The sequence below is a fragment of the Macaca fascicularis genome, chromosome 1 (genome assembly GCF_037993035.2).
Source record: "Macaca fascicularis isolate 582-1 chromosome 1, T2T-MFA8v1.1".
In the NCBI taxonomy this organism is placed as follows: Eukaryota; Metazoa; Chordata; class Mammalia; order Primates; family Cercopithecidae; genus Macaca; species Macaca fascicularis.
In genome coordinates, this window is record NC_088375.1 from 17,667,697 (window position 1) to 17,695,092 (window position 27,396).

Below are 27,396 nucleotides of genomic sequence, written 5' to 3' on the forward strand. Positions count from 1 at the left end.
CGCTCCGCTACCCGCTTGCGGCTGGCGCCCTCCCCCAGCAGGTGTAGGCGCTGCCGCGCTGCCCCACGCCTTTCCGCAGCTCGCGGGCCTGCGCTTCGGCGTCCCCAAGGAGGCCGCTGCAGGCTGAGGTAGCGCACCGGCCTCTCGCGTCCCAGTCCCGCCCTGGGCGGAGGCAGTGCCGGCGACCCAGCTCGGAGGCCGAGGCCCGGCCCCACGGAGTGCGGAGGAGCGCAGGCGGCCCCCGCCCCTCGGCCCTCCCCCCCGGCCCTCCCTCCGCCCCCTCCGCCCTTGCGCGCCGCCCGCCCGGGTCGCCGCGGGGCCGTGGTGTACGTGCAGAGCGCGCAGAGCGAGTGGCGCCCGCATGCCCTGCGCTCCTCCACAGCCTGGGCCGGGCCGCCGGGGAGGCTGAGGCGGCGGCGGCGGCGGCCGAGGGGGCCGGTCTTGCGCTCCCCAGGCCCGCGCGCTTGAGTCCAGGTTGCCATTCGCCGCACAGGCCGCATTCTCTCAGCCCTCGGCAGCGATGAGGCGCTGAGGCGGCCGCCGGCGCTGCGCCGGAGACTAGGACTCGGAAGCGGCCGGGCCGAGGGCGCGGGGTACCGGCCTCCCTGAGGCGAGGGTAGTGGGTACATGGCGCAGTAAGGGCCCCTATCTCTCTCCCCGCTCCCCAGCCTCGGGCGAGGCCGTCCGGCCGCCACCCCTCTTGCTCGGCCGCCGCCGCCGCCGCTGCCGCCGCCGCCGCCGCCGCCGCCATGGCCAATGACAGCGGCGGGCCCGGCGGGCCGAGCCCGAGCGAGCGAGACCGGCAGTACTGCGAGCTGTGCGGGAAGATGGAGAACCTGCTGCGCTGCAGCCGCTGCCGCAGCTCCTTCTACTGCTGCAAGGAGCACCAGCGTCAGGACTGGAAGAAGCACAAGCTCGTGTGCCAGGGCAGCGAGGGCGCCCTCGGCCCCGGAGTGGGCCCGCACCAGCACTCCGGCCCCGCGCCGCCGGTTGCAGCGCCGCCGCCCAGGGCCGGGGCCCGGGAGCCCAGGAAGGCAGCGGCGCGCCGGGACAACGCCTCCGGGGACGCGGCCAAGGCAAAAGCAAAGGCCAAGCCCCCGGCCGACCCCGCGGCGGCCGCGTCGCCGTCTCGCGCGGCCCCGGGCGGCCAGGGCTCGGCGGTGGCTGCCGAGGCCGAGCCCGGGAAGGAGGAGCCGCCGGCCCGCTCATCGCTGTTCCAGGAGAAGGCGAACCTGTACCCCCCGAGCAACACGCCCGGGGATGCGCTGAGCCCCAGCGGCGGCCTGCGGCCCAACGGGCAGACGAAGCCCCTGCCGGCGCTGAAGCTGGCGCTCGAGTACATCGTGCCGTGCATGAACAAGCACGGCATCTGTGTGGTGGACGACTTCCTCGGCAAGGAGACCGGACAGCAGATCGGCGACGAGGTGCGCGCCCTGCACGACACCGGGAAGTTCACGGACGGGCAGCTGGTCAGCCAGAAGAGCGACTCGTCCAAGGACATCCGAGGCGATAAGATCACCTGGATCGAGGGCAAGGAGCCCGGCTGCGAAACCATTGGGCTGCTCATGAGCAGCATGGACGACCTGATCCGCCACTGTAACGGGAAGCTGGGCAGCTACAAAATCAATGGCCGGACGAAAGTAAGTGTGTGCTGCGGGTTTGTGCTGGACAGACCCTTCTCGGCGGGCAGCCCCTGCCTGCGACTGTAACCGCCTAGGCTGAGAAGCAGCATTCCTCTGTATAGAAGGGACTCGTTGTGTAGCACCCCGTAAGGAAGACGGACAGAATTTGTAGTGGCTGTTTATCTAGTTAGCCCCTTTGTGTCCGCTGTTTTCCACTTACTGCCCGTTCACAAACTTCTCCGGCTAATTGCATGGTTTTCAGGCTAAACGTAGGCTCTTTAACTTTGCTATTTTCTTTCTTCCATTTCACTGTTGGTCACAATTCAAACCTTAGTGGCGTTTTAGCCACCCAGTGAGGGGGTGTTAGAGTACCACCCAAACCAAGTCCTGGTTCTGCATGTGCCTTGTGTTTGCATACGCTCTTGAATTTCCTATGGTGTCTGAACCACTCATCACATTTTGATTGAGAGTCAAACGCTATGTGCAGTGAAGAGTTTGCCAGCTGACCACAAAAAGGTAAATTTAAAATACGCATTTAGTCGAAAGACTGTCTATATTCAGGAAGAGCTTGGCTACTCACCTCCCCCTCTTATAGCTCTTATCCCTTACCCTGTTCCTACTGTTTTGAAACCCTTTACAAAAAGGGGAAAGAAGTATTTCCGTTTTCAGACTTCTCAGTGTAGGTAGGCTACATTTTTAGCATAAGTTTCCTTTATTTGCTTTGTTAATGTAATCCTTCTGTTGAAAAGTGTTTTGTAACTTCCTGGAAAAAACAAAACAAAACAAACAAAAACAACCACAACATGGAATTGGAGCAGGAGGCTCGTTTTATCCTCCCAATTTGGTGAGTTTTTGTTTTCTCTTTACCGTTGCGGTTTTTCCTCCACAGATTCTTCACTTCCTACCTAGTCTATTCCTAGCTCTTTCCTCCCTCATGATAAACAGTAGACTATTTCCTCCTTAATACTCTCTTGCAGCTTTTTTTCATTTTACTTCTCAGATCTTGATCTTTTCTGTGTATATAGCTGCTCCCAGGCCGCCCTCCTTCACCATCAGTCTCTGTCTGATTTTGTGAGTTTTGAGAGATTGACCTGGGAGAGCATCACAGTTGCATGTTTGTACACACACGCTGACTCTTAACCAGTGGTTCTTTTTTATGTGTGCGTCAGATCATTTACTTTGACAGTCATTACATGTGATTCTCAGGGTGCCCGAAAGGCTGAACATAGGCAGGGAGAAAGTTACAAACATGAAAATGTGGGGAAAAATACAATGTGAAGTCTAATTTACGTATTGCCACTTCATTGCTGGGTGAAGGCACAAGTCTTGATTTCTTGTAGTCTTAAAAAGGAACAGTTGAATAATATTAAACTGGAAGGGAAAGGGGGATCTGATGAAATCTCAGCCTTGGTCTTTCACTAGATTTGCGTTGATATTTTTAAGAAAGAACGTTGTCATGGATCACAACATAAAGTCCCGAGCTCCAGAGCAGGAAAGAAATTAGTTTGAGAGAATAGGGCTATGAAGACTGACCAAAGTATATCGTTGGACATAAGCTTAAATTGGATTCTTGAAGAAGATGATGTCCCAAATCTTTCTTGATCTGCTTTCCTTAGTTAATTTAGCTTTCCAAGTTAAGCTGAGACCTCTTTACTCTTTTGTCTTCCTGCTTTCACCTGTCCTTAGAGAAGAGACAGCAGACAGCCTGGCTCTTACAGCAAATGCTTCTCATAGGGATGCTGTTAGAAATAGCTACCTCTTTCCTCAAGAGTTCTAGTTGTTGGGGTTTTAAGTCACCTAACTGTACATATTAGCAGGTAATAAGGGATGGGATGAAGGAGGGATGACCTTTAAACTCTTTGGATTAGATCTTCTGCTTATATTAATTTTAGGAACACAACTTCAGGATCTATAAATGATATTCTGGAATTCCTTTCATTATACTTCTTGGCCTAAAGAAGTTTTGGTAATAGTGTTTCAACGTGTAATTTAAATATTCCTTAAAAAACAAGAGTGTTTGCTTTGTGGAAATGAGAAGGCAGTCAAAATAACCACCCACCGTATATTGAGCAACCACAGTGTGTTAGGCATCAGATTAGGGTCAATAGAGATACATTCAGAGTAATTTTTTTTTTTTTTTTTTTTGAGACAGGGTCTTCCTTTGTCGCCCAAGCTGGAGTACAATGTGTATAAGCATGGCCCACTGCAGCTTCCACCTCCTAGGCTCAAGCTATCCTGCCACCTCAGCTTCCGAGTAGCTGGTACTGTAGGCACACACCACCATGCTCGGCCACATGAGAAAAAAAAAAGGTTTTTTGTAGAGTCAGGGTCTTGCTGATCATTTGATCTGGAACTCCTGGGCTCAGGTGATCCTCCTGCCTTGTCCTGCCAAAGTACTGTGGTTACAGACTTGAGCCACCTCACCTGGCCACAATAATCTTAATTCTATGAAGCGAGTCGTTTTACTCCTAATTTACATTTGAGGGATTTTCAGCTCAGACTTGGCTAAGGTCTACCACTTACCATAACCCTAGCTGGTGTTCAAACTGACGTCATTCAGATATCAAACCCATGCTCTTTTTTAGCTACACTGGTTACACGTAGAACATTAAATGAGATGTAGATTACTTGGCACCCTGCTGGAACTGCAGTTTGATACATATATTTTGTTGAAAGTGGGTGAATAGCACTAGCTTTATATGTGAGTAATCATACTCTATGGTTTGGCTGTGTAAAACTTAATTAGGTGAGTGTACAATGTTTATTTCAGATAGCGGCTTAAAAGCCACTTTTGTATTTATCCACCTGAATTATGCGCCTGTCAGTATAACTGTTAAGAGATGTCAGAATATGGTTTTTTTATGTGATTGCAGAAGATTTCTGAATTTTATCCTTCGTAACATTATAGTGATTTTAAAAGTTATATGCAGCAAATGTGTAGTGTTTTTCTCATTTCAGCTTTCACAGCAGTAGGCAGGTGGTTGTATTTTTTTTATAGATTAGAAAAGTGGGACTCAGGAAAGTTCACTTGTTGGAAATTCTGCAGCATATTAGGACTTAAATTCAGGTTTTCTGACTAAGAATCCGATGTTCTTTTTATTTACATCATCTATATTGCATGCTCTTCATGTCAGGGCGTGGTAATCAGATGATACATGATTGTCTGTGGCCCATTCAGCGTAGGCTTTGTTTTCCCCTGAATTTCTACTTCAAACATTCTTATCTGGCCACTGTTTATGCAGCTACTTTAAAAAAGGAACCACAAGGGGAAAATGAAGTAATACAGGAGAAAAACAGAAATGTAATTGTAGCCACTGATGTAACCAAGCTCCTGTTTCCACTTTCTCTGGTCTTTTTGGGATTTTCCCCTTTTTGCTGTTACCCTGCCCTTTGATCCTATATCCTTGCTTATGCTTGTTTTCATTAAGAAGACTCTCGATATCCAGTAGAAAGAAACCATAGTCTGCTGTTTTGTGAAGAGTAGTGTGCCTTGACTTGGGGGTACAGGAGTAAGAGGAATGCAGAGGAGTGAGGATCATGGGAAAATGTTGAACTTTTCTGTTGGAGTTTCTTAGCCACTCTGAAGGAAAACATTTTCCCGTTAAAATAGAAATACTAGTATCATATACATAACATTTTTGGAATTTAATCCAAAACTTCATCTGTTCCATTGAAACATACATAAAGAAAAGGAGTAATAAAATAGGTTAGGACCAATAAGCAGCAGATTATGTTACTAAGATTTTTCACTGTTACTGTAGTTAGTCAGCTCTGGCTGATTATGGCTTTTAAGAGCAAAGAATAGGATGAGGAAAATGCTGCTGTTTTATTATCACTAACAGAGATGTGGTGACAATCCTCTTAGATGTTAAAACAAAACTGACCCAGGAAGAGAGCCCTCATCAGTACCAGACCATGCTGGCATCCAGATCTCAAGACTTTCAGCTTCTAGAACTGTGAGAAAATAAACATGTTATTTAAACCTAAATACATAACTAAGCCTTTATCTACTTCTGCCATTCTCTTTATACACTTGGGATCCAGGATACACAAATTGAAGTTACTTGTTTAATGATTTTATAACTATGTCAGAATTTAAGTTAAAAGTGAGTTATTCGGTATGTAGAAAGGCTGAAAATAGTACAACTGCAGTAATTCTGCCAGCTATAAGGGACATGTGGACTGAGAGGGTAGTCTTAATAGATTGTGATCAACTATGTGCGAAAACATTTTGTACAGTGAGTTGATGTGTAGTTTACATGTAAACTACTTTAGTTCTAAAGGAATTTTATTTTACGTTAAAAGATTTTTTTAGGCTGGGCTTAGTGACTTACCCCTAAAATCGCAGCATTTTGAGGGGCTGAGGCAGGAGGATCGCTTGAGCCCAGGAGTTCAAGACCAGCTTGGGCAAATGGTGAGACCTTGTCTCTAAAAAAAATTAAAAAATTAACCAGGCATGGTGGTGTGAGCTCGTGGTCTCAGGTGGGAGGATCGCTTGAGCCCAGGTGACAGAACAAAACCCTGTCTCAAAAAAAAAATTTTTATTTTTATTTTTTTTATGTATGTAGCTCTTATCTACTACCTAATAATCCGCAAAAATGCCCACAGAGCCTTAATTACATGGAGGAGGAGGGGATAATAGAGATCATTTTAGCTTTGAAAGATAATGGATTCTGGGCCAGATGTGATAACTCACGCCTGTAATTCCCAACACTCTGGGAGGCTGAGGCAGGAAGATAACTTGAGTTCAGGAATTCAAGACCAGCTTGGGCAACATGGCAAGACCTCATCTCTACTTAAAAAAAAAAAAAAAATTATTAAGAAAGAAAGGGGTCGGGTGCAGTGGCTCACACCTGTTACCCCAGCACTTTGGGAGGCCGAGGCAGGCGGATCATGAGGTGGAGAGATCAACACCATCCTGGCCAACCAACATGGTGAAATCCTGTCTCTACTAAAAATACAAAAATAAGCTGGGTGTAGTGTTGCAAGCCTGTAGTCCCAGCTACTTGGGAGGCTGAGGTAGGAGAATCGCTTGAACCCGGGAGGCAGAGGTTGCAGTGAGCCGAGATTGTGTCACTGCACTCCAGCCCGGGCGACAGAGTGAGACTCCGTCTCAAAAAAAAAAAAAAAAGGAAAGAAAGATAATGCATTTGGTTCTGCCATTAGATCTGGGTTGGATTCCGGGTCTGCTATGGTTTCTGTGTCCTTAGTCCAGTTTCTTAATCTCTTGAGTCCTCAGTTGCTCTGTTTATAAAATGGTGTTCAGTGATACCTGTCTTTTTAGCTTCTCAGGCTTGTTGTGAGGTGAACATATAATGCTTCATGTAAAGCAGCTTTTAGATTGTAAAGCGCTGTGCAGAACTGTTCTTAACTATTCTTCCATTTTAAAAATTTGCTGTATTTCTGATTCTTTCTTTTAAGAGTTCTGTGCTTTCCCTGTCTCATTCCCCTCCCATAAACTGGAGAAAAAAGATCTTAGAATGATCACCCATTTTTTTACCCAACCACTTTTCCTGCATTCACACATTTTTTTTTAAAAAGAGAAGAAATAACATATTTTTTTAAAAAGAAAAAAGTCCCAGAGAGATTAACTTGTTCAGAGTCATAGAGCTGGTGACAAAATCAACAGACCTTTGATTCAGTTCATTCATATCTGTAACTTTATGCTGTATCTCATATAACAATGACATATTTCTACTTAGCTAATTTTGGCATATTTTATGCCTTTTTTTTTAAAGGACAGGGTCTAACTTGCACAGGCTGGAGTGCAGTGGTACAGTTATGGCTCACTGCAGCCTCAAGCTCCTGGGCTCAAGCAGTCCTCCCACTTGAGTCTCCATAGTAGCTGGGACTACAGGCATGTGCCAACACACCCGGATAATTTCTTAATTTTTTTTGTAGAGATGGGGTCTCGTTATGTTGTCCAGGCTGTTCTAGAACTGTTGGCCTCAAATGATCCTCCTGCCTTGGTCTCCCAAAGTGCTGGCTCTTGCCTGTAATCTTAGCACTTTGGGAGGCCAGGGTGGGCAGATTTGCTTGAGCCCAGGAGTTCCAGACCAGGGGGCAACATGGTGAAACCCATCTTGAAAAACAGTACAAAAATTAATCAGGCATGGTGGCACATGAGTGTAGTCCCAGCTTCTTGAGGGGCTGAGGTGAGAAGACCACTTGAGCCTGGGACATAGAGGTTGCATTGAACTGTGATTGCACCACTGCACTTCATCCAGCCTGGGTAACAGCAAGACCCTGTCTCAAAAAAAAAAAAAAAAAAAAAACCAGTGCTGGGATTACAGGTATGAGCCATCGCACTGGGCCTCTGCCATTTTTGAGAATATGCTTGAACATTTGAGACTTTCTTCTCCCTTTTACTTCTATCATTCTACATGTTGGCTTATCTGACATTCTAGTTTAAATTTTTCTCTTACCTGATTTCCTTAAATTGTCTTTATCCATCTCTTTCCTCTGATACTATTTAAAGCCGTTTGCCCTGACGTAGGCCTACCATCTCTTGTTTCTTTAGTAGGAGCTGTCTTCCTACTCTGTGTTTCTGATTTGCAGTTTACTCCTGTTCTCCTTTCCCTTTTTTTCCCCATCAGGCTTGAAATCTATCTTTGTTCTTCTTCCATGTTTTCTGAAGCCTGTGCCTGTCTGGTATGCCATTGGATTGATGTTATCAGCTTAGTTGTTTTTGTTTAATTTTTCACTTTAGGCCTTTAAAGCTACCCCAACTATTTCAGTCTCCCTTTCATTCAAGCACATTCTTGGGCAGTTTCTGTTTCTTAGATTTTACTTCTGTGCTTACATTCCACCTTCTTTTCCACTATGCCCTCGTTTCCACACTTGGAACATTGTCTGTGACTACATGATGGCATTCAGATAATTTACTAAGCCCATTTTCAGAGCTTGTCTTTGCCTTTTATTTCAGCTAAAACTCTTCCAAAAAAAATTGATATAGATGGTTAACCAAAATCTTCTCTTACAACAGTTTATTTCATGCCTTATATCCTAGTCAAAACTCAACTTTTCTGCCACTTTTGTACTTCATAATCACATTTTTCCATAACCAATTCACAGTTAGTTTTATTTCTGAAGACCTTGGACAGTATCTGTAGACTTGAGATCACCATAAAGTTTTCATGAGTTTGGAATTCTCATTTTTCTTATGCAGTGTCCCAGGTCCCAGTTCTTTACCAAAGCAAAATATGTGTACTCTTTATCCTTTGTTGTATTCTCTGAGTCCTGTTTTGATAATATTTTCACTCATTTGTTCAACAGATGTTGAGTGCCCTCCACATACAGGCCCTGTTCTAGGAGCTAGGGTGTCCTGAACAACAACAAAAAGCACCCTTTCTCATGGACCTTATCTTCTAGTTGGAGGAAGTGAGGGGTGGGGAGGGACCGTCAGTAAACAAATGTCCGAGTAATACATGGTATGTTAGGTGGTAAATATTAAGATGGAGAATAAGTGAGATAAGGACATAATGACTAGGGAGTACTCTTTTAGATTGATAAAATAAGGTAACATTTAAATAGTGACTTGAATGAAGTAGGAAATTAGTTAATGTGGATATGTGGAAGAGGAGCATTCCGAGGAATGGTATTAAATAGCAAATACAGAGGCACTAACTTGAAATGTGTTTGGTGTGTTCAGAAAACAGCAAGCAGAGCACTTTGGGAGGTCGAGGTGGACGGATCACTTGAGGTCAGGAGTTCAAGACCAGCCTGGGCCAACATGGGGAAACCCCATCTCTACTAAAAATACAAAAATTAGCCAGGCGTGATGGTGTGTGCCTGTAGTCCCAGCTACTCTGGAGGCTGAGGCAGGAGAATTACTTGAACCGAGGAGGTGGAGGTGCAGTGAGCCAAGATCATGTCACCACACTCTAACCTGGGCAGCAGAGTGAGACTCTGTCTCAAAAAAAACAAAACAAAACAAAACAGAAAACACCAAGGAAACTACTGTCAGAGTGAGACTCTGTCTCAAAAACAAAACAAAACAAAACAAAACAGAAGACAGCAAGGAAACCACTGTGGTTATAGTGGAAGGAGTAAAGGATATGGGATTGATATAGTGGGATAGGAAATGAGATCAGTTTGTGTAGGGTTTTACCTTGCAAGCCATGGCAAGGATGCTGGGTTTTATTGTGGGTGATATGGGAGAATTGTTTTAGAAAGATCTCTGTGGCTGTTGTGTAGCAGTAGATGTGGGGTGGAAGGATGGAATCAGGAATACTAGTTAGGAAATGCTTGTAGTAGTCTGGGCACTGGATGATAGGAGCTTAAATTAGAGTAATAGCTATGGAGGTGGTGAGCATTTGTTGAATTCTGGATATATTTTGAAAGTAGAATCAAATGAGATTTGCTGATATATTAGTATGAAAGAAAGGAAGACTCATGAATGACTTAAAGGGTTTTGACTTGAGTGACTGGAAGGAAATTATTGTTTTATTCTGACCTAACTTTTCTGCTGTTCTTCTCTTGCCCCCACTTTTTCAGTGTTGCCATTTATGATAGCTTGCTGACACTTGTTTCCCAGCCAAGCAACAGGAAAAAAGTTATATGCTCTAGATTTTCACATTCCTTCAAATTGACTGTGTTAGCTAGTACTACTGTTGACCTTCTAGAGAAGAAAGCCCCATCCTTTCTTCTCTAGAGGTTTTATGGTTTCTTTGTGCAGTATGCTCTTATCAGCTCTACCACTGGAACTGCCTACAGGAATTATTGCAGGAAACTTTGCAACACTTTTAGTGTTGTCTGTAAGTATGTCTGTGCTTCCTTGCATGAACCACTCATTCGAGATGGCTTGTAGATCCACCTAAAAATAAATATACAAAGTTTGAACGTTAGGAAACGTTAGAGAAAATTGGATGGTTCAGCATAAGGTAAGCATAGATTTAGATTCAATGTCAAAATGAAGTCAGAAATAAAACATCTTCATTTAAACCTACTGTTGAAAATAAAACTGTTACAGAAAATTGAGAAGAATGGAATGACCATAAAATATCAAAAATAGTTCCATTGACTTATCAGTACATGACTGTGTGATACACATGACTATATGATAGCTTCCTAAAGTAGTAAAGAGGAAGAAAGTTACTGATAGCTTAGGGACTGTATTGGATGATCTGTGAAGATATCAGTGACGTTTGAGCCTTTCATCCCCTTGATGTGGAGCCTGGCACTGGAATTGCAAATAAAAGTACCAAATATAAAATAATACTGATACTATTAAAATTAGAATATCCAGGACTCTTTTTTTTTTTTTTTTTTTTTTTTGGAGATGGAGTCTCACTCTGTCACCCAGGCTGGAGTGCAATGGCGTGGTCTTGGTTCACTGCAGCCTCTGCCTCCCGGGTTCAAGTGATTCTCCTCCCTCTGCCTCCTGAGTAGCTGGGACTACAGGCGCCCACCACCACACCTGGCTAATTTTTTTGTATTTTTAATAGAGACAGGGTTTCACTGTGGTGGCCAAGCTGGTCTCGAACTCCTGACCTCGTGATCCTCCCGCCTCGGCCTCCCAAAGTGCTGGAATTACAGGCATGAGCCACCATGCCCAGCCTACTATCCAGGACTTGTAAGCATAGGAAGCCTTGCTTTTGATTCTAAAGTGAGAGAGGATTACAAAAGTATGGGTAAACATTAGATTGTCGGGTATGAAATAATTTTTAAAAATTAAAACCAGAAACGTGAAACATGAACTCCAGAACCCAGGAACCTGTAGTCTCATCTCAATTCAATTTAAGGCTAATTTTCATGTAATAACACCTTGATAGGAAATGTGAAATCTGAGAAGTAAATTGAAAAGGACTAATCATGAGTTTGGGGAATTAAAAGATTGACCATTGTATTTGTCTGTTTTCACACTGTTATAAAGACCTGAGACTGGGTAATTTATAAAGAAAAGAGGTTTAATTGACTTACAGTTCCACATGGCTGAGGAGGCCTCAGGAAACTTACAATCATGATGTAAGGGGAAGTAAGGTACATCTTACATGGTAGCAGGAGAGAGAGCGAAGGAGGAAGTGCCACACTTGAAACCATCAAATCTCATGAGAACTCACCATCACAAGGACGGCATGGGGGAAACTGCCTCCATGATCCGGTTACCTCCCACCATACCCCTCCCTCAACATGGGATTACAATTGGACATGAGATTTGGATGGGGACATAGAGCCAAACCACATCATTCTGCCCCTGCCCCTCCCAAATCTCATGTTCTCCCATTTCAAAACAGTCATGCTTTCCCAGCAGTCACCCAAAGTCTTGACTCATTCCAGCATTAACTCAAAAGTCCAAGTCTAAAGTATCATCTGAGACAAGGCAAGTAAGTCTCTTCTGCCTATGAGCCTGTAAAATCACAAGCAAATTATTTACTTCCAAGACATGATGGGACTACAGGCATTGGGTAAATGCTTCCATTCCAAAAGGGAGAAACTGGCCAAAACCAAGGGGCTATAGGCCCCCCTGCAAGTCTGAAATCCAGCAGGGCAGCCATTAAAGTTCCAAAATCTTCTGTGAATCCATGTCTCACATCCAGGGCACACTGATGCAAGAGGTGGGCTTCCAAGGCCTTGAGCAGCTCTGCCCTGTGGCTTTGCAGGATACAGCTCCTACAGCTTTTTTCACGAACTGTTGTTGAGTGCCTATGACTTTTCCAAGTGCACGGTGAAAGCTATCAGTTGAGCTACCATTCTGGGATCTGGAGGACAGTGGCCTTCTCTCAGCTCTAGTAGACAGTGCCCCAGTGGGGACTCTCTGTGGGGGCTCCAACCCCACATTTTCCCCCACACTGTCCTAATAGAGGTTCTCCATGAGGGCTTCACCCCTGCAACAGATTGTGCCTGGGTATCTAGGCATTTTCATACATCCTCTGAAATCTAGGTGGAGATTCCCAAACTTCAGTTCTTGCCTTCTGCCTACAGGCCCAGTAACACATGGAAGCCACCAAGGCTTGGGGCTTGCACCCTCTAAAGCAACAGCCCGAGCTGTATCATGGCCCCTTTTAGCCACGCCTGGAGCTAGAGCAGCTGGGACTCAGGGCACCAAGTCTTAAGGCTGCACACAGCAGTGTGACCCTGGTTCTGGCCAGGAAACCGTTTTTTTCCTTTTAGGCCTCAGGCCTCTGATGGAAGGGGCTGCTGGGAAGATCTCAGACATGCCCTAGAGACATTTTTTTCCCATTGGCTTGGCTGTTAACATTTGGCTCCTCATTGCTTATGCAAATTTCTATAGCAGAAGGCTTGAATTTCTCCCCAGAAAATGGGTTTTTATTTTCTACTACATGGTCAGTGTATCAGTCTGTTCTCACGTTGCTAATAAAGACATACGCAAGATTAGGTAATTTATAAAGGAAAGCGGTTTAATTGACTCACAGCTCAGCATAGCTGGAGAGGCTTCAGGAAAGTTACAATCATGGTGGGAGGGGAAGCAAACATGTCTTCCTTCACATGGTGGCAGGGAGAAGAATGAGTGCCCAGTGAAGGGGGAAGCCCCTTATAAAATCATCAGCTCTCGTGAGAACTCACTATCATGAGAACAGGATGGGGGGAAACCACCCCCATAATTCAGTTATCTCCACCTGCTCCCTCCCATGACACATGGGGTTTATGGGAACTACAATTCAAAATGAGATTTGTGTGGGGACACAGTCAAACCATATTCTGCCCCTGCCCCCTCCCAAATCTTATGTCCTCTCACTTCAAAACACAATCATGCCCTTCTAAGTCTTAATGCATTCCAGCACTAACCCAAAAGTCCAAGTCCAGAGTCTCATCTGAGACAAGGCACGTCCCTTCCACCTCTGAACCTGTAAAATCAAAAGCAAGTTAGTTCCCAGATACAATGGGGTTACAGGTGTTGGGTAGATAGACCCATTCCAAAGGGTAGAAATTGGCCAAAAGGGGCTACAGGCCCTGTGCAAGTCTAAAATCCAATAGGGCAGTCATTAAACCTTAAAGTTCCAAAATGATCTCCTTTGACTCCATGTCTCACATCCAGGGCATGCTGATGCAAGAGGTGGGCTCCCATGGCCTTGGCAGCTTTGCCCCTGTGGCTTTGAAGGGTACAGCCTCCGTCCTGGCTGCTTTCATGGGTGGGTGTTGAATGTCTGTGCTTCTCCAGGTGCACGGTGCAAGCTGTCAGTGGATCTACTATTCTGGGGTCTGGAGGATAGTGGCCCTCATCTCACAGCTCCACTAGGCATTGACCCAGTGGGGACTCTATGTGGGGGCTCTGACCCCACATTTCACCTCAACACTGCCCTAGGAGAGGTGGTTCTCCATGAGGGCTCTGCCCCTGCAGCAAAATTCTGTCTGGACATCAGGCTTTTCCATACATCCTCTGAAATCTAGGTGGAGGTTCCCAAACCTTAATTCTTGCCTTCTGCACACCTGCAGGCCCAACACCACGTGGAAGCCACCAGGGCTTGGGATTTGCACCTTCTAAAGCAAGGGCCTGAGATGTATGTTGGCCCCTTTAGCCATGGCTGGAGCAACTGGGACACAGGACATCAAGTTCCAAGGCTGCACACAGCAGGAGGACCCTGGACCTTGCCCAGGAAACCACTTTCCCTCCTAGGCCTGTGATGGGAGGGGCTGCTGTGAAGGTCTCTAATATGCCCTGGAAACATTTTCCCCATTGTCTTGGTGATGCAAATTTCTGCAGCAGGCTTGAATTTCTCTCCAGAGTATCATGTTTTCTTTTTTTGTGTGTTATCAGTTTGCAAGTTTTCCAAACTCTTACGCTTTTCTTCCTCTTGAATGCTTTGCCACTTAGAAATGTCTTCTGCCAGATACCCTAAATCATCTCTGTCAAGTTCAAAGTTCCACAGATCTCTGGGGCAGGGGCAAAATCCTGCCAGTCTCTTAGCATAGCAAGAGTGACTTTTACACCAGTTCTCAACAAGTTCCCCATCTCCATCTGAGACCACCTCAGCCTGGACTTCATTGTTCATATCACTGTTAGCATTTTGGTCAAAGCCATTCAACAAGACTAGGAAATTGCACATTTTCCCACATCTTCCTGTCTTGTGAACCTTCCAAGTCTCTAGGAAGTTCCAAACTTTTCCACATCTTCCCGTCTTCTTCTGAGCCCTCCAAACTGTTCCAACCTCTGCCTGTTACCCAGTTCCAAAGTCACTTCCACATTTTTGGGTCTCTTTATAGCAGCACCCCACTCTCTGTGGTGCCAATTTACTGTATTAAGTTTGTTCTCACGCTGCTAATAAAGACATTCTCGAGAGTGAGAAATTTATGAAGGAAAGAGTTTTAATTGACTCATGGTTCAGCATGGCTGGAGAGGCCTCAGGAAGCTTAACAATTATGGCAGAAGGGGAAGCAAACACGTTCTTCTTCACATGGCAATAGGGAGAAGAAGAATGAGTGCCCAGTGAAGGGGGAAGCCCCTTATAAAACCATCAGTTCTCGTGAGAACTAACTTACTATCATGAGAACGGGATGGGGGAAACTACTCCCATGATTCAATTATCTCCACCTGTTACCTCCCACAACACGTGGGGTTTATGAGAACTCCAATTCAAGATAAGATTTGGGTGGGGACACAGCCAAACAGTATCAGGTTGCAAGTTTTTCAAAGTTTTATGCTCTGTTTTTCTTGTAAATGTAAGTTCCAGTTTCAGACTGTCTCTTTCTGCATATGAGTGTACACTTTTAGAAAAAGCCAGGTCACCTCTTGAACACTTCGCTGCCTAGACATTTCTTCCCCCAGATACCCTAAATCATCTCTCTCAAGTTCCAAGTTCCACAGATCTAGGGCAGGGGTAAAGTGCCCCTAGTCCCTTTGCTAAAGCCTAGCAAGAGTGACCTTTGCTCCACTTCCCCATAAGTTCCTCATCTCCATCTGAGACCACCTCAGCCTGGACTTCATTGTCCATATCACTGTCAGCATTTTGGTCACAACCATTACACAAGTCTCTAGGACATTCCAAGCTTTCTCTCATCTTCCTTTCTTCTTCTGAGCTCTCCAAACTGTTCCACCCTCTTCTTGTTGCCCAGTTCCAAAAGTTGCTTCCACATTTTCAGGTATCTTTATAGCAATACTCCACTCCTGGTACCAGTTTTCTATATTAGTCTGTTTTCACCTGTGACTGGGTAATTTATAAAGAAAAGAGATTTAACTGACTCAGTTCTACATGGCTGGGGAGGCCTCAGGAAACTTACAATTATGGTAGAAGGAGGTGGGGAGAATTGTCAAACACTTTTAACTTCAGATCTCGTGAGAACTCACTATCATGAGAACAGCATGGGGGAAACTCTCACCATGATCCAGTCACCTCCCCCCAGGTCCCTCGCCTGACAGTGGAGATTATAATTCAAGATGAGATTTGGGTGAGGACACAGAGCCAAACCATATTAACCATCTCCCTGAATTTTTTATTATTAATATTGATATCTCCAGTTTTCATCTATAAATGGTGACTAGGAGCTTGTCTTCTATAGTTTTGTTATATAATTATCCTTTATTCTATCTCAAGGCATATTTTACCTATGTGATGTCTTCTACCAATTTCTGTTAGGACTACTCTGGAATGGATGCCTTGAAAATTGCTTTTTGGCTAAAAAGTTTAGTGATTCCCGATCCCCCACCTCTTAGACGAGATATTTTTACTGCTTTAATAGCTCTATTAACCACCCCACCTTTAAAATCTTTGACTACCGATTTACTAGCCTGGGTCTTATCTTTTCCATTGTTTTTCCTCATATTTTTCAGTTTTCTTTTTTCCTCAATTTACAGTGGCGGTTTATTTTCCTAAAGCTCAGTTCACTGTCTTCTCATGACTGTCAGAAGATATGTGTGTAGAAGGAACTTGAACATCTGTATTTCTAGATATTTCTTCTTAGTTTGTATTAGTCATCTATTGCTACATAACAGATTACCCCCAAAGTTTAGCAGCTTAAAACAACACACATTTATGATGTCATACTTTCTGTAGACAAGGAATTGGGCACAGTCTAGCTGCATCTTCTACTTCACTATTTCTCACAGGCTGCAGTCAGGACATTGGTCAGGGTCTGTGGTCTCCTTCTAAGGCTTGAATGGGGAGGGATCTGCTTCTAGCCTCACTCAGTGGTTATTGGCAGCATTAAGTTCTTGGCAGGTTGTTGGACTGAAGGCTTCAGTTTCTTGCCACGTGGGCTTCCCTAACATGGCAGCTTTCTTCAATAAAGTATGCCAGCCAAAAAGGCAATAGTGTCTGCGGGCAAGACTGAAGTCCCAGTCTTGTAATCTAATGATGAAAGTGACATCCCATCACCTGTGCTGTATTCTTTTGCAAGAAGCAAGTCACTAGGTGACTTTCCATTCCATATGTATAAGGAATCATACAAGAGTATAAATACCAGTTCTTATGTCAGTTCTTCCTTGGCAGTGTCTGCCCCTTCAATGTTACTATGCTTTATGATCTGTGGTTTGTCTTCTCTTTTTGCTTTAGTCTACACTAGAGCAATAAGATAACCCTCTGGGTTATCTTATGCGCTCATGGAAGCACAAGTTCTTAAACTAGTTTGCCTGTGTTGAAACTCTTCTTCTGCTACTTAATTGCTCTCTGATTTTAGACACATTTTCTAACAACTAAAGCATTAATTTCCTCATCAGTATGATAGGAGTTGGTAATAGTACCTAATTCGGTAGGTCTGTTTGAGGACAGATGAGAAAATACATACTCAACAGATAATCAGTGCTCAATTAATATTAGCTGTAAACTCTAACAATAACACAATAGTAATAACAAGAATCATGACTTCAGCTATTAGGATTTGTTAAAGACTCCTTGGTCTGTCTCTTACTTTGGCATCTGTAGAGGACTGATAGACATTTCCACCTGAATTTTCTGGAAGTATTGCAAACTCAGTGTGATTAAGACTGAAGTTTCCCCTTGTTGGAAGGAATGAGGATTGATAAGCCTGTCTGATGGGGGAGATGGAGGAACAGATTTAAAATTGATCCTGTGAACTTCATTTAGTTATTCGACAGCTATTTACTGAGTGTCTGATCTGTGTTAGGCACTAAGGGTACCACAGTGCCCAGGTCAAAATAATTCTCTCTGCCTTTCTGCAGTCTTAACGTGTGAGGGAAATACAATGTTGAACCTGTACTTCCCAGTGCTATGTTTATGAGATGGAAGTACAGGATCCTATTGGGAGCACACAAGAGGAGACCTAACTTGGTCTGCAGGCCAGGAGAGGTTTTTTTGTTTTGTTTTGGAAGAAATAATTATTTAGGCTAAGACTTCTGAAGGTTAAGTTGGAGTTAAGTCCATTGAAAGTCTTCAGGTGTGGAAACAGCATGATGTTTTAGAAGAACATACTTTCCTTTATCAGTTTGAAAATTTTACTTATTTAAAACTTATTTTCTATTAGTCTCTTGTTCCTCATTCCCATTTACACTCTTCATCTCTGTCCTGGATTATTACAAAAGCCTGTTTTTCTTTTTCTGTTTTTTTAGTTCATTCTGTACATTGTTACTTTTTTTATAAAGAACAGTTCACTACCATGTACTTTCTGTTCCAGCTACAGGAACCTGTTTGCAGGTCCCTGAACCTACCTTCATTTTCTAGTGCTGTGCATCTCCTCATCTCTTTAATTTGGAAAGTGGTGAGAAGGTTCTCTAACTTGCTTCTTGCCCTCATTTCTCTAAGCAGTGATACAGCTTTGTCCTGTCTGTTCCTTTGGCACTTCCCATCACTGTGATAGCATACTTCACTGTGGTTGGTTTCCATTCCCATTTCCTCTACTATTGTGAGCCACTTGAGGCGAGAACCCTTGTGTTGTCAACATTGGTGTACTCAGCATCTTGCATCGAGGACTTAGTAAGTATTATATTTGAATTCCCACTGCACTGCTGTAATTGAAATTTTAAAAATCGCTTTCTCACTGGATTGTTAACACAATATTTTTTTCCCCTTAGTTCATTTTCCTCCATGTACTGCCCATATGTATCCTATATAAATTTACCAACACTCATAAAACTCTTACTCAGAAATCTTCAGAGGTTTGTTAAGGATACAATTTGATTCTTACACATTGAATGCTCACCAGCTGCTTAGGCCCACACCATTTATCCACCCTGATTTGCTGCTGCTCTTTGAAATACAGCCGCTGTTTCAGCCAGACTGTTTTCTTTCTTCTTCTCCCCTTCTCCTCCTCCCAGCACATCTGTGAATTCTTTGACTGGTTTACCACTCCCGCACTCCTCCCCAGCAATTCAGATCTTCTACATCCTTTAGGAGTTAAGCTAAGTCCGCTTCCCAGATATCCTCCTGAACTCTGAATGTCCTTTGATCTCTCTTTTCTCAAAAACCTTATATACCTTTTATTCCCAAATTATCTTCTCTAGAAATCTGTAAGGGCAGGGGAAGGAATGGTTTTATACTATTCTGTCTTAGGCAGAGGACTTTTATTAGTGCTCATTATGTACGGTATTAGTCATATCTTGCTAACAGTGAATTGCCCTCAGCTGATCCTCTGCCCTGTACCTCACCTCTGCTTTACCGCCTTTCCATCTGATTTCTAAAACTGTAGTGAGACTTTCTAAAAGTCTGTGAGAGTTTTCATCCTGTTGTGGTCAACTCGCCTTTCTTTGCTTGCTATGCTGTTTCTAGTCCCTATTTTCCAGATAAAAATAGCCCAGGTCAGCATGGCTTAAACTATTTTTAATGCCAAGTTCTAGGAGAAAGGTTTGCTCTAAAGGTGAAATGAAGTTTTATGACGTTGCTTAGGCCAAAGTCAGTTGATCAGGTTATGAACTGCAATAGAACTTTACACATCCATGAATCTAATGGAGACAGGGCGTGCATATCCTACATCCCTCACCCCTACCAATGGTGTGTGAATCCTTCAAAGCAAAACAGCATAATAGACATAATGTTGAAAGTGACTTCTTTATATACCCTTTTTAAAAGACCTAGAAGAGAAAAGCTTGTAGCTAGAAAGCAGATGCAGAGTTCAACATCGATACCATGTTGAGGTGCAGAGTAAAATTTTCAAGAGCAAAATTTTAAGCTTCTAAAATTATGGATTTGATTTGGTTTTCAAATTGTAATTTACTCAAAATTTCAAATATGTGGAAGGAGGTTTAAGAGTTGTATTTAACAAAAGAGGGCATGAGTTAAACAAGGTGAGAAATATTTATTTTATGATTAGAAAACCTTTTGGCCTTAACCACATTTCTAGATTCAAGGATTTAATCAACGTGGGAGAAGCAGTTGCTTTAACTGGATTAAAAGAAGGCCATGGTGGACTGTAGGTAATAGAAATCTGGCAGTGTAAAGGTCATTTGAATCTGGTTTTCTAACACATTCAAACATTTTTATCCTTAAAACAAAAATGATAGTTTGACCTGCCAATTTTGCTTAGTTTTGATGCTTAAAATGTGTTTTTATTCTCTGATTACAGAGTTGGTAAGGAAAGCAGCCTAAGAAATATTTACCACAGATGATTTATGTGCAAAGAGTGGTTGTAGTTTTGGGTGATTACAACCCAAAGTATTTTGGAATAAAATGTCTTGAATAAAGAAATTTGGGCTAAAAGTTATGTGTGATAGTAAAATAACACCCTTTTCCAATAGCTTACAAGTTTTTTCCAAGTTTGTCATATAAGCTAGTGTCTCACAACTTTGTTTTGCTGGTGGACCCCTTTCAGAATCTAGTGGGAGCTGTGCACTTTCTCACACTCACAATGAACGTAGTACATACAAGGTTCTGCTTGGAATAAAGCCCATCCATAGACTCTATGTTAAAAACCTTGTTAGAGTTCCAAAAAAAACAAACCAAAACAAAACATTTTTAAGCATTTTCATATCACATCATGGTAGAATAAGGTTTCTGTGTGTGTTCAATTCTTGCTCCCTCCCTGTCCTTAGAACTATGGCGTGCAGTGGCACAGTCTCAGCTCACTGCAAGCTCCGCCTCCCGGGTTCATGCCATTTTCCTGCCTCAGCCTACCTGAATTTTTAAAAAAATAAAAGCCTTAGTAATAGTAGTGCTCCGCAGCTGGGGAATTGAGTTGGGGCGGGGAGTAGGGGGTGCTTACTAACAAAAATGAAACTAGAATTCATACTAGTTTTGTTTATATTAAAATAGTTTCTGTAATGGTTAGATCTGAAACATCTCTGGATAGTTTTGGTAGAAAGTATCTGCAGAATATGGAAGAATAATTTGTTCATATTGCCAGTTTTCAGGAACTATGCCTTGATGTTGCATAGTAACTGTAAGCTTTTTCTTTAATGTGTGCCTACTCTAGAGATTCTTAGTGTTTCTTCCTCTTAGAATTGTCTGGGGAAGGGGAGAACAGTAGTAGGGGGTGGGGAAGATGTTTGTGGACAGAAGCCAGGAATGGGAATACAGGACCTGCTAGTATTGCCTTGGATTCTTGTCATCTGGCTCTCTGCTACTGAGCAAAGCACTCAACAACTCTGCCAGTCTCTCCATCTGTGAAATGGGAATAATGCTGACCTAATTAATAGAAGAGTTGTTGAATAGATGATTATTTGTAAAATACTTTTTAAAAAAGTGGTTATATTGACTGGGTGCCGTGGCTCACACCTGTAATCCCAGCACTTTGGGAGGCCGAGGTGGGTGGATCACGAGGTCAGGAGATCGAGACCATCCTGGCTAACATGGTGAAACCCTGTCTCTACTAAAAATACAAAAAAAGTTGGCATGGTGACGGGCGCCTGTAGTTCCAGCTACTCGGGAAGCTGAGGCAAGAGAATGGTGTGAACCCGGGAGGCGGAGCTTGCAGTGAGCCGAGATAGCACCACTGCACTCCAGCCTGGGCGACAGAGGAAGACTCCGTCTCAAAAAATAATAATAATAAATAAAAAGTAGTTATATTTCTAGCTCTTAGCAGTGCCTTTTCAGATTAGGACTTGGTCTTGCTTGCCCTTAACTTTGTTCTTGGTGTTGGTTAATATTGGCATCAGAAGTTCAGATTCAATTTTAGATTCAGAATTCTTGACTTGCTTTTACTGGGTTGTCAGAACCTTATTTTTAATTAAAACGAATCTATTGTTGCGTAGGCATTTGGCACATAGATTTGGCACTGTGAGAAGGGAAATAGCATTCAGTTGATAAGGGCATCTTGAACTGAATTTCAGATAGTTGTGTTACTTCATGGGTAATTAAATAACTCCAGCTGAGGAACACCTTGATTAAAAAATCTTTCTGTCCTCATGCCTTCTCCGTTAGCAGAATGAAGTCAGGTGGCAATAAATTTTTTATTTATAATCATGAATTGAATTAAGCTATATTTAAAAAATTGAAACCCTTAGATGTTAATTAATTTTAAAAGCTAGTGATGGACACAGCTAGGCTAGAATTATTGGATCAAATCTCACACACAAATGAGTTTATTCTTTAAAAAAAAATTTTTTTTAAGAGACAGGGTCTTGCTATGTTGCCCAGGATGGTCTCGAACTCATGGCCTCAAGCAGTCCTCCTGCCTCAGCCTCCTGAATAGCTGGGATTACAGGCATGAGCCACTATGCCTGGCCTTATTTTACAGGTCTTACTGACGTAAGCCCATATTTGATTTATTTTACAGTTTGTTGATATTGCTTAGTATTTGTTTTATTTACTGTATAGTCTATAACTTAATAGGTAGCAATAAAAACAAAATAGTAAAAGTTATTTATTTTCCTCCTAAAATAATGGGGGATATTTGGTGTCTTACCTATTTTTCAGTCATGCTTTATGGCTTATTTACCCTTAATAATGTCTTTTAAGTGGCCATTATAAAATTTGTAGAATTACTTTGGTGTCTATGCTGTTGAATTTGGCTCATGTAATAATTGTGCTCATAGTAAAAAGTGTATTTTAAGCAGCCTGTGTTTCCCTTAAGAAATTTCATGTAGGTTCCACAGTTTTTTCTAAAATTAATTATTCTTAACATTTTTAACAGTCAAAACATGAAACCATTAAGATGTGAACTACTGTAAGTATTATAATAGGTAGTAGCTTTTTTAGTGTTGACATTGTATAAAATTAGTTATTTACGAAGATAGTAAAGCTTATTGTTTGAAAATAAGGAATTGAGGAAATGAAGTTAAACAACATTTGTTCATACCTATGTTTTTCTTACAGAAATATATACTATCTAGGTATATAGAAGTGTAAACACTTTGAATTATACAGTACTTTGAATAATAACAGTGTAGCTTAAATACTTGTAATTGTAGTGTTATCTTTTCAGTTTGGGAATTGCATATATATTTTAACTGTAATTTTTTTTTTGAGATGGAAGCTGGCTGTGTTGCCCAGGCTGGAGTGCAGTGGCTCACTGCAACCTCCACCTCCTCCCAGGTTCAAGCGAGTCTCCTGCCTCAGCCTCCCAAGTAGCTGAGACTACAGGCACGCACCACCGGGCCTGGCTAATTTTTGTGTTTTTAGTAGAGATGGGGTTTCTCCATGTTAGCCAGGCTGGTCTCGAACTCCCAACCTCAGGTGATCCGCCTCCCTTGGCCTCTGAAAGTTCTGGGATAACAAGCGTGAGCCACCACACCTGGCCTGTAAAAATCTTACATGTCATGGGAAAGAGGTTGCTGCTTTGTTTATGACTTTATATATTTTCTGATTATAAAAATAATACAGTGCTCCAAAGTAGATGAAGCAAAATCTGATAGAAATGAAAGGCACAATCAACAAATTACAATTATAGCTGGAAATTTCAATAGTTCTTTCTCAGTAATTCTTACATAGGAAATCAACAAGGATATAAAAGATTCTAACACTGTCAACCAACTTGGCCTGATTGACATCCGTAGAATATTCCTTGCATTAACGGCATAAAATATATTATTTGGAAGTACACACGGGACATTTACCAGACTACAACAGGTGCTAGGCCATAAAGCAGGTCTTAATAACTTAAGGATTGAAATCATACAGAGTATATTCTCTAACCACTATGGAATTAAATTAGAAATCAGTAATAGAATGAAATTTTGAAAATCTCATATGTGGAAATTAACGAATTTCTAAATAACCTATGGGTCAAAGAAGAAATAGATATAGATCAATGGTACAGGATAAAGAGTTCAGAAATAGACCTACACTAACAATATCAATTGATTTTTTTTTTTTTTAAATAAAGATGCTAGGGAAATTCAGTACTGCATAGGTTTTTGTTTGTTTGTTTGTTTTCTATAAATGGTTTTGGAATACATGGATATCTATGTGAAAAAAATAAACCTTGATCCCTATATCCCACCATTTATAAAAATTAATCAAAATGGATCTTTGACCTAAATGTAAGACCTAGGCTGTGCGCAGTGGCTCATGCTTGTAATCCCAGAACTTTGGGAGGCCGAGGCAGGCAGATCACTTGAGGTCAGGAGTTCGAGACCAGCCTGGTCAACCAACATGGTGAAACCGTCTCTACTAAAAATATAAAAATTAGCTGGATGTGGTGGTGCACACCTGTAATCCCAGCTACTCGGGAGGGTGAAGCAGGAGAATGGCTTGAACCCGGGAGGCAGAAGTTGCAATGAGCTGAGATTGCACCACTGCACTGCAGTCTCAGTGACAGTGAGACTGCATCTCAAAAAAATAAAAAAAGGTAAGACCAAAATCTGTAAAACTTAAAAAAAAAAAAAAAAAAAAATTAAGAGAAAAATCTTTGTGACCTCAAGATAAGCAAATATTTTTTAGGACATAAAAAAGATGAACCATAAAAGAAAAACACTGATAAATTAGACCTTGTCAACATGAAAACGTTTTGCTTATCCAATGACACCATTAAGAAAATGAAAAGACAAACCCTTTTGACAGAAAATATTTACAAGCATAGTCAACAAAAGACTTGAATCAGAATGTCTAAAGAATGTATTAATAATAAGAGAAACAATCCAAAAGAAAAATAGGCAGAAAAATTGAACAGCTATTTCACAAAAGAAGATACAGGAATGGCCAAGTGCATGAGAAGATTCTCAACATCATTGGTTACCAGAAAAATAAAAATTAAAACCACAATGAGATGCCACTATACATACACTAGAATGGCTAAAGTTAAATATATTGATAATACCAAATTTTGGCAAGGACATGGAGCACGTGGAATCCTCATACATTCATTACTTGTCGAAATACAAAATGGTACGGCCACTTTGTAAAACAGGTTAGCCATTTCTCATTAAGTTAAGTATAAATTTATCATATGACCCAGGAATTCCGCTCCTAAGTATCAAGAGAAATGAAAATATGTTCATACAAAGACTTGAACATTTTTATTCATTATCACCAAAAATAGGAAACAACCCGAATGTCCATCATCTGGTGAATAAACAGAATGTGCTTCATCATACAATGAGATACTGTTTAGCAGTAAAATGAAGTGAACTAGTCTTTTATGCGGCAACCTTGGATGAATCTCAGAAACATGCTGAGTTAAAAATTGTACCATAAATTATTTAATTAGCTCTTCATGGTTAAAGTTTGGACTCTTTGTAATTTTTTTCTGTCATAAATAATCTAATGCCAACAATGCATTAGATACTCTTAAAGATACATCTTTGTACATTTTAACAACGTTTTTGTAAGAAAAATTTCTAGAACTGTAATTGCTGGGCTAGTGAACATTTTTATATGCTTATATTGCCAACATTTATTGAATGCTTATTATGTACCAAGCACTATTAGATGCTCTTGTTCCAAATCACACAGCTAGAAAGTTATGTAAACCAGGATAGTTCAATTCTAGAGCTTAACTTCCTAGCTAAGACATGTGAAGTAGTTTCTATGCATCTTTTGAGGGGTATTGTATTTATTTTCAGGTCTCCTACTTCATCTTGCCGTATGCATTACAGAAATTTCTTGTTTATTTATTTGTTTATTTTGAGATAGGGTCTCCCTCTGTTGCCCATGCTGGAGTGCAGAGGCTCGATCTCTCAGCTCGTTGCAACTTCCGCCTTCTAGACTGAAATGATCCTCCCATCTCAGTCCCTGAGTAGCTGTGAATACAGATGTGCACCAGCATGCCTGGCTAGTTTTTGTATTATTTGTAGAGACGGGGTTTCACCATGTTGCTGCCCAGGCTGGTCTCGAACTCCTGACCTCAAGCAGTCCACCCGCCTCAGCCTCCCAAAGTGCTGGGATTACAGGCGTGAGCCACCACACATAGCCTCTCAATTTTGAAAGATTAGGATGAGCCAAATATTTATTAAATGAGTCTTTCCCTTATTGAAGTAATTTCAGAGATGCACTATTGGAATGTTGTTTAATTTCAACAGGGACAAACTCACACTCAAGGAAAAACCCAGCCATTCACTCAGAGGAACATTATTTTGGTAGTATTCAAATATCGTATACAAATCTTTGAGCAGATTAGTTTTTTCATGTAAATCATAACATATGGTATTGGTCAAGTAGTAAAGTTCATATTAACCTTAAACATTTACTAAGATACTGTTTTCAAGTAACTCAGGCAATGTACGCAGAGGGTGTCATAGTTTCTTTAAGTATGTAAGTTTTGCATCAGGATCACGTTAATGCCAGGGCCCCACTACAGATCTTCTGAATCAGAGATTCTGAATCTGAGGTGAAGACTCACAGCTCCTTAAAATTCCATGGAGAAAATATATATACTTACTATTTTCCCACAAAAATAAAAAATTTAAAGACAATTTCATGGAGATTCTAATTCACATTCGGGTCTGAGAATTCTTGTGTAGGGCATACTCTCCATTGTTAAAGGATATTAAAAAGTTACATCCTCTATCTCAGATACCCAAAGGACATTTATTAAATCTTCTAAACACTTCTCACAACCAATAAGCTTGCAAAGCAAAAAGGCCTTTTAATACCACGCATAATTGGTTTATGTTTTCTTGATTGTTTTGACCCTATAAATTAATATTCTCTTACCTTTTTCCCCAAGGCTTCTAAAAGTAGATTATACGATCTGCCTTTATGTGATAGTTACTTGTTTGTTAACTTCCTTATGACATGTGCCTTTCAAGTGATGTTCTAAAGCTAAACTTTAGAAAGTTATTCACCTTGTAAAAGGGTCTGCCCCTTAACCATTTTGTAGTGCCTACAGGTAGCATGGTATATATTGGTAAGGAATGTAGGATTCAGAGGCGGGCTGCCTAGATTCAAAACCCAGCTCTGCCATTGGCTTGTTGTATGATGCTAGCAAGTTATCTGCCTTGTTTTCATGTTTATTTCATGGGATAGTAATATTTCCTATGTCATGATTGTTGAGAGGGCTAAATGAGCTAATATATGTAAAGCAGTGTACCTGGCATATAGTGAGCTGTTAAAATTACCACCTGTTTCTACTCGCCTCTCCCCTGTTGGCTTTATTCTTCTCTGTTGGCTTACATGATACTGTACTGCCATGGCTTTCTGTGATCTCTTGAACCATTCCTTCTTTGCTGGTTTCCTTTCTTCTCACTAACTATAAATAATATTTCCCTCTGACTTTGGTGTCAACATTCTTCTCTTTATATGTAATAAGGATTATATGCCTGTCACATAGACTGGAGTTTGAATTCTACCCCTGCCACATATTAACTGTATGACCTTGGAATTTTAAATTTCCTCAATCCTTTCCAAACTTAGATTTCTAATCTGTGAAATAGGGGTAATTCCTTTATAGCAGGATTGTTGGGAGGATTAGAGATAATATAAAGTGCCCAGTATAGGGTCTGACACACTGTAGTTGCTGAGTAATGGGATCTACTGCTGCTGCTGTCTTTTCTAGCTTATTGATCTCATCCACTTCTGTATCTTCAGATACCGTCACTGAACTGTCGATGCCT

The 27,396-nt window shown here is 42.0% G+C and overlaps 1 protein-coding gene across 3 annotated transcripts in view; it reads left to right on the forward strand.

Annotated features, from left to right (window-relative positions):
- Window positions 1-326: 326 nt before the first annotated feature.
- EGLN1 (egl-9 family hypoxia inducible factor 1) overlaps window positions 327-27,396 on the forward strand; it is a 59,748-nt gene continuing 32,678 nt past the window's right edge. For all 3 annotated transcript variants that reach the window (XM_015448422.3, XM_045391789.2, XM_065546601.1), the window contains exon 1: window positions 327-1,640. In XM_015448422.3, the coding sequence (XP_015303908.2) occupies window positions 750-1,640 (891 nt within the window). In that variant the 5' untranslated portion in view covers window positions 327-749. The remainder of the gene's footprint in view (window positions 1,641-27,396) is intronic.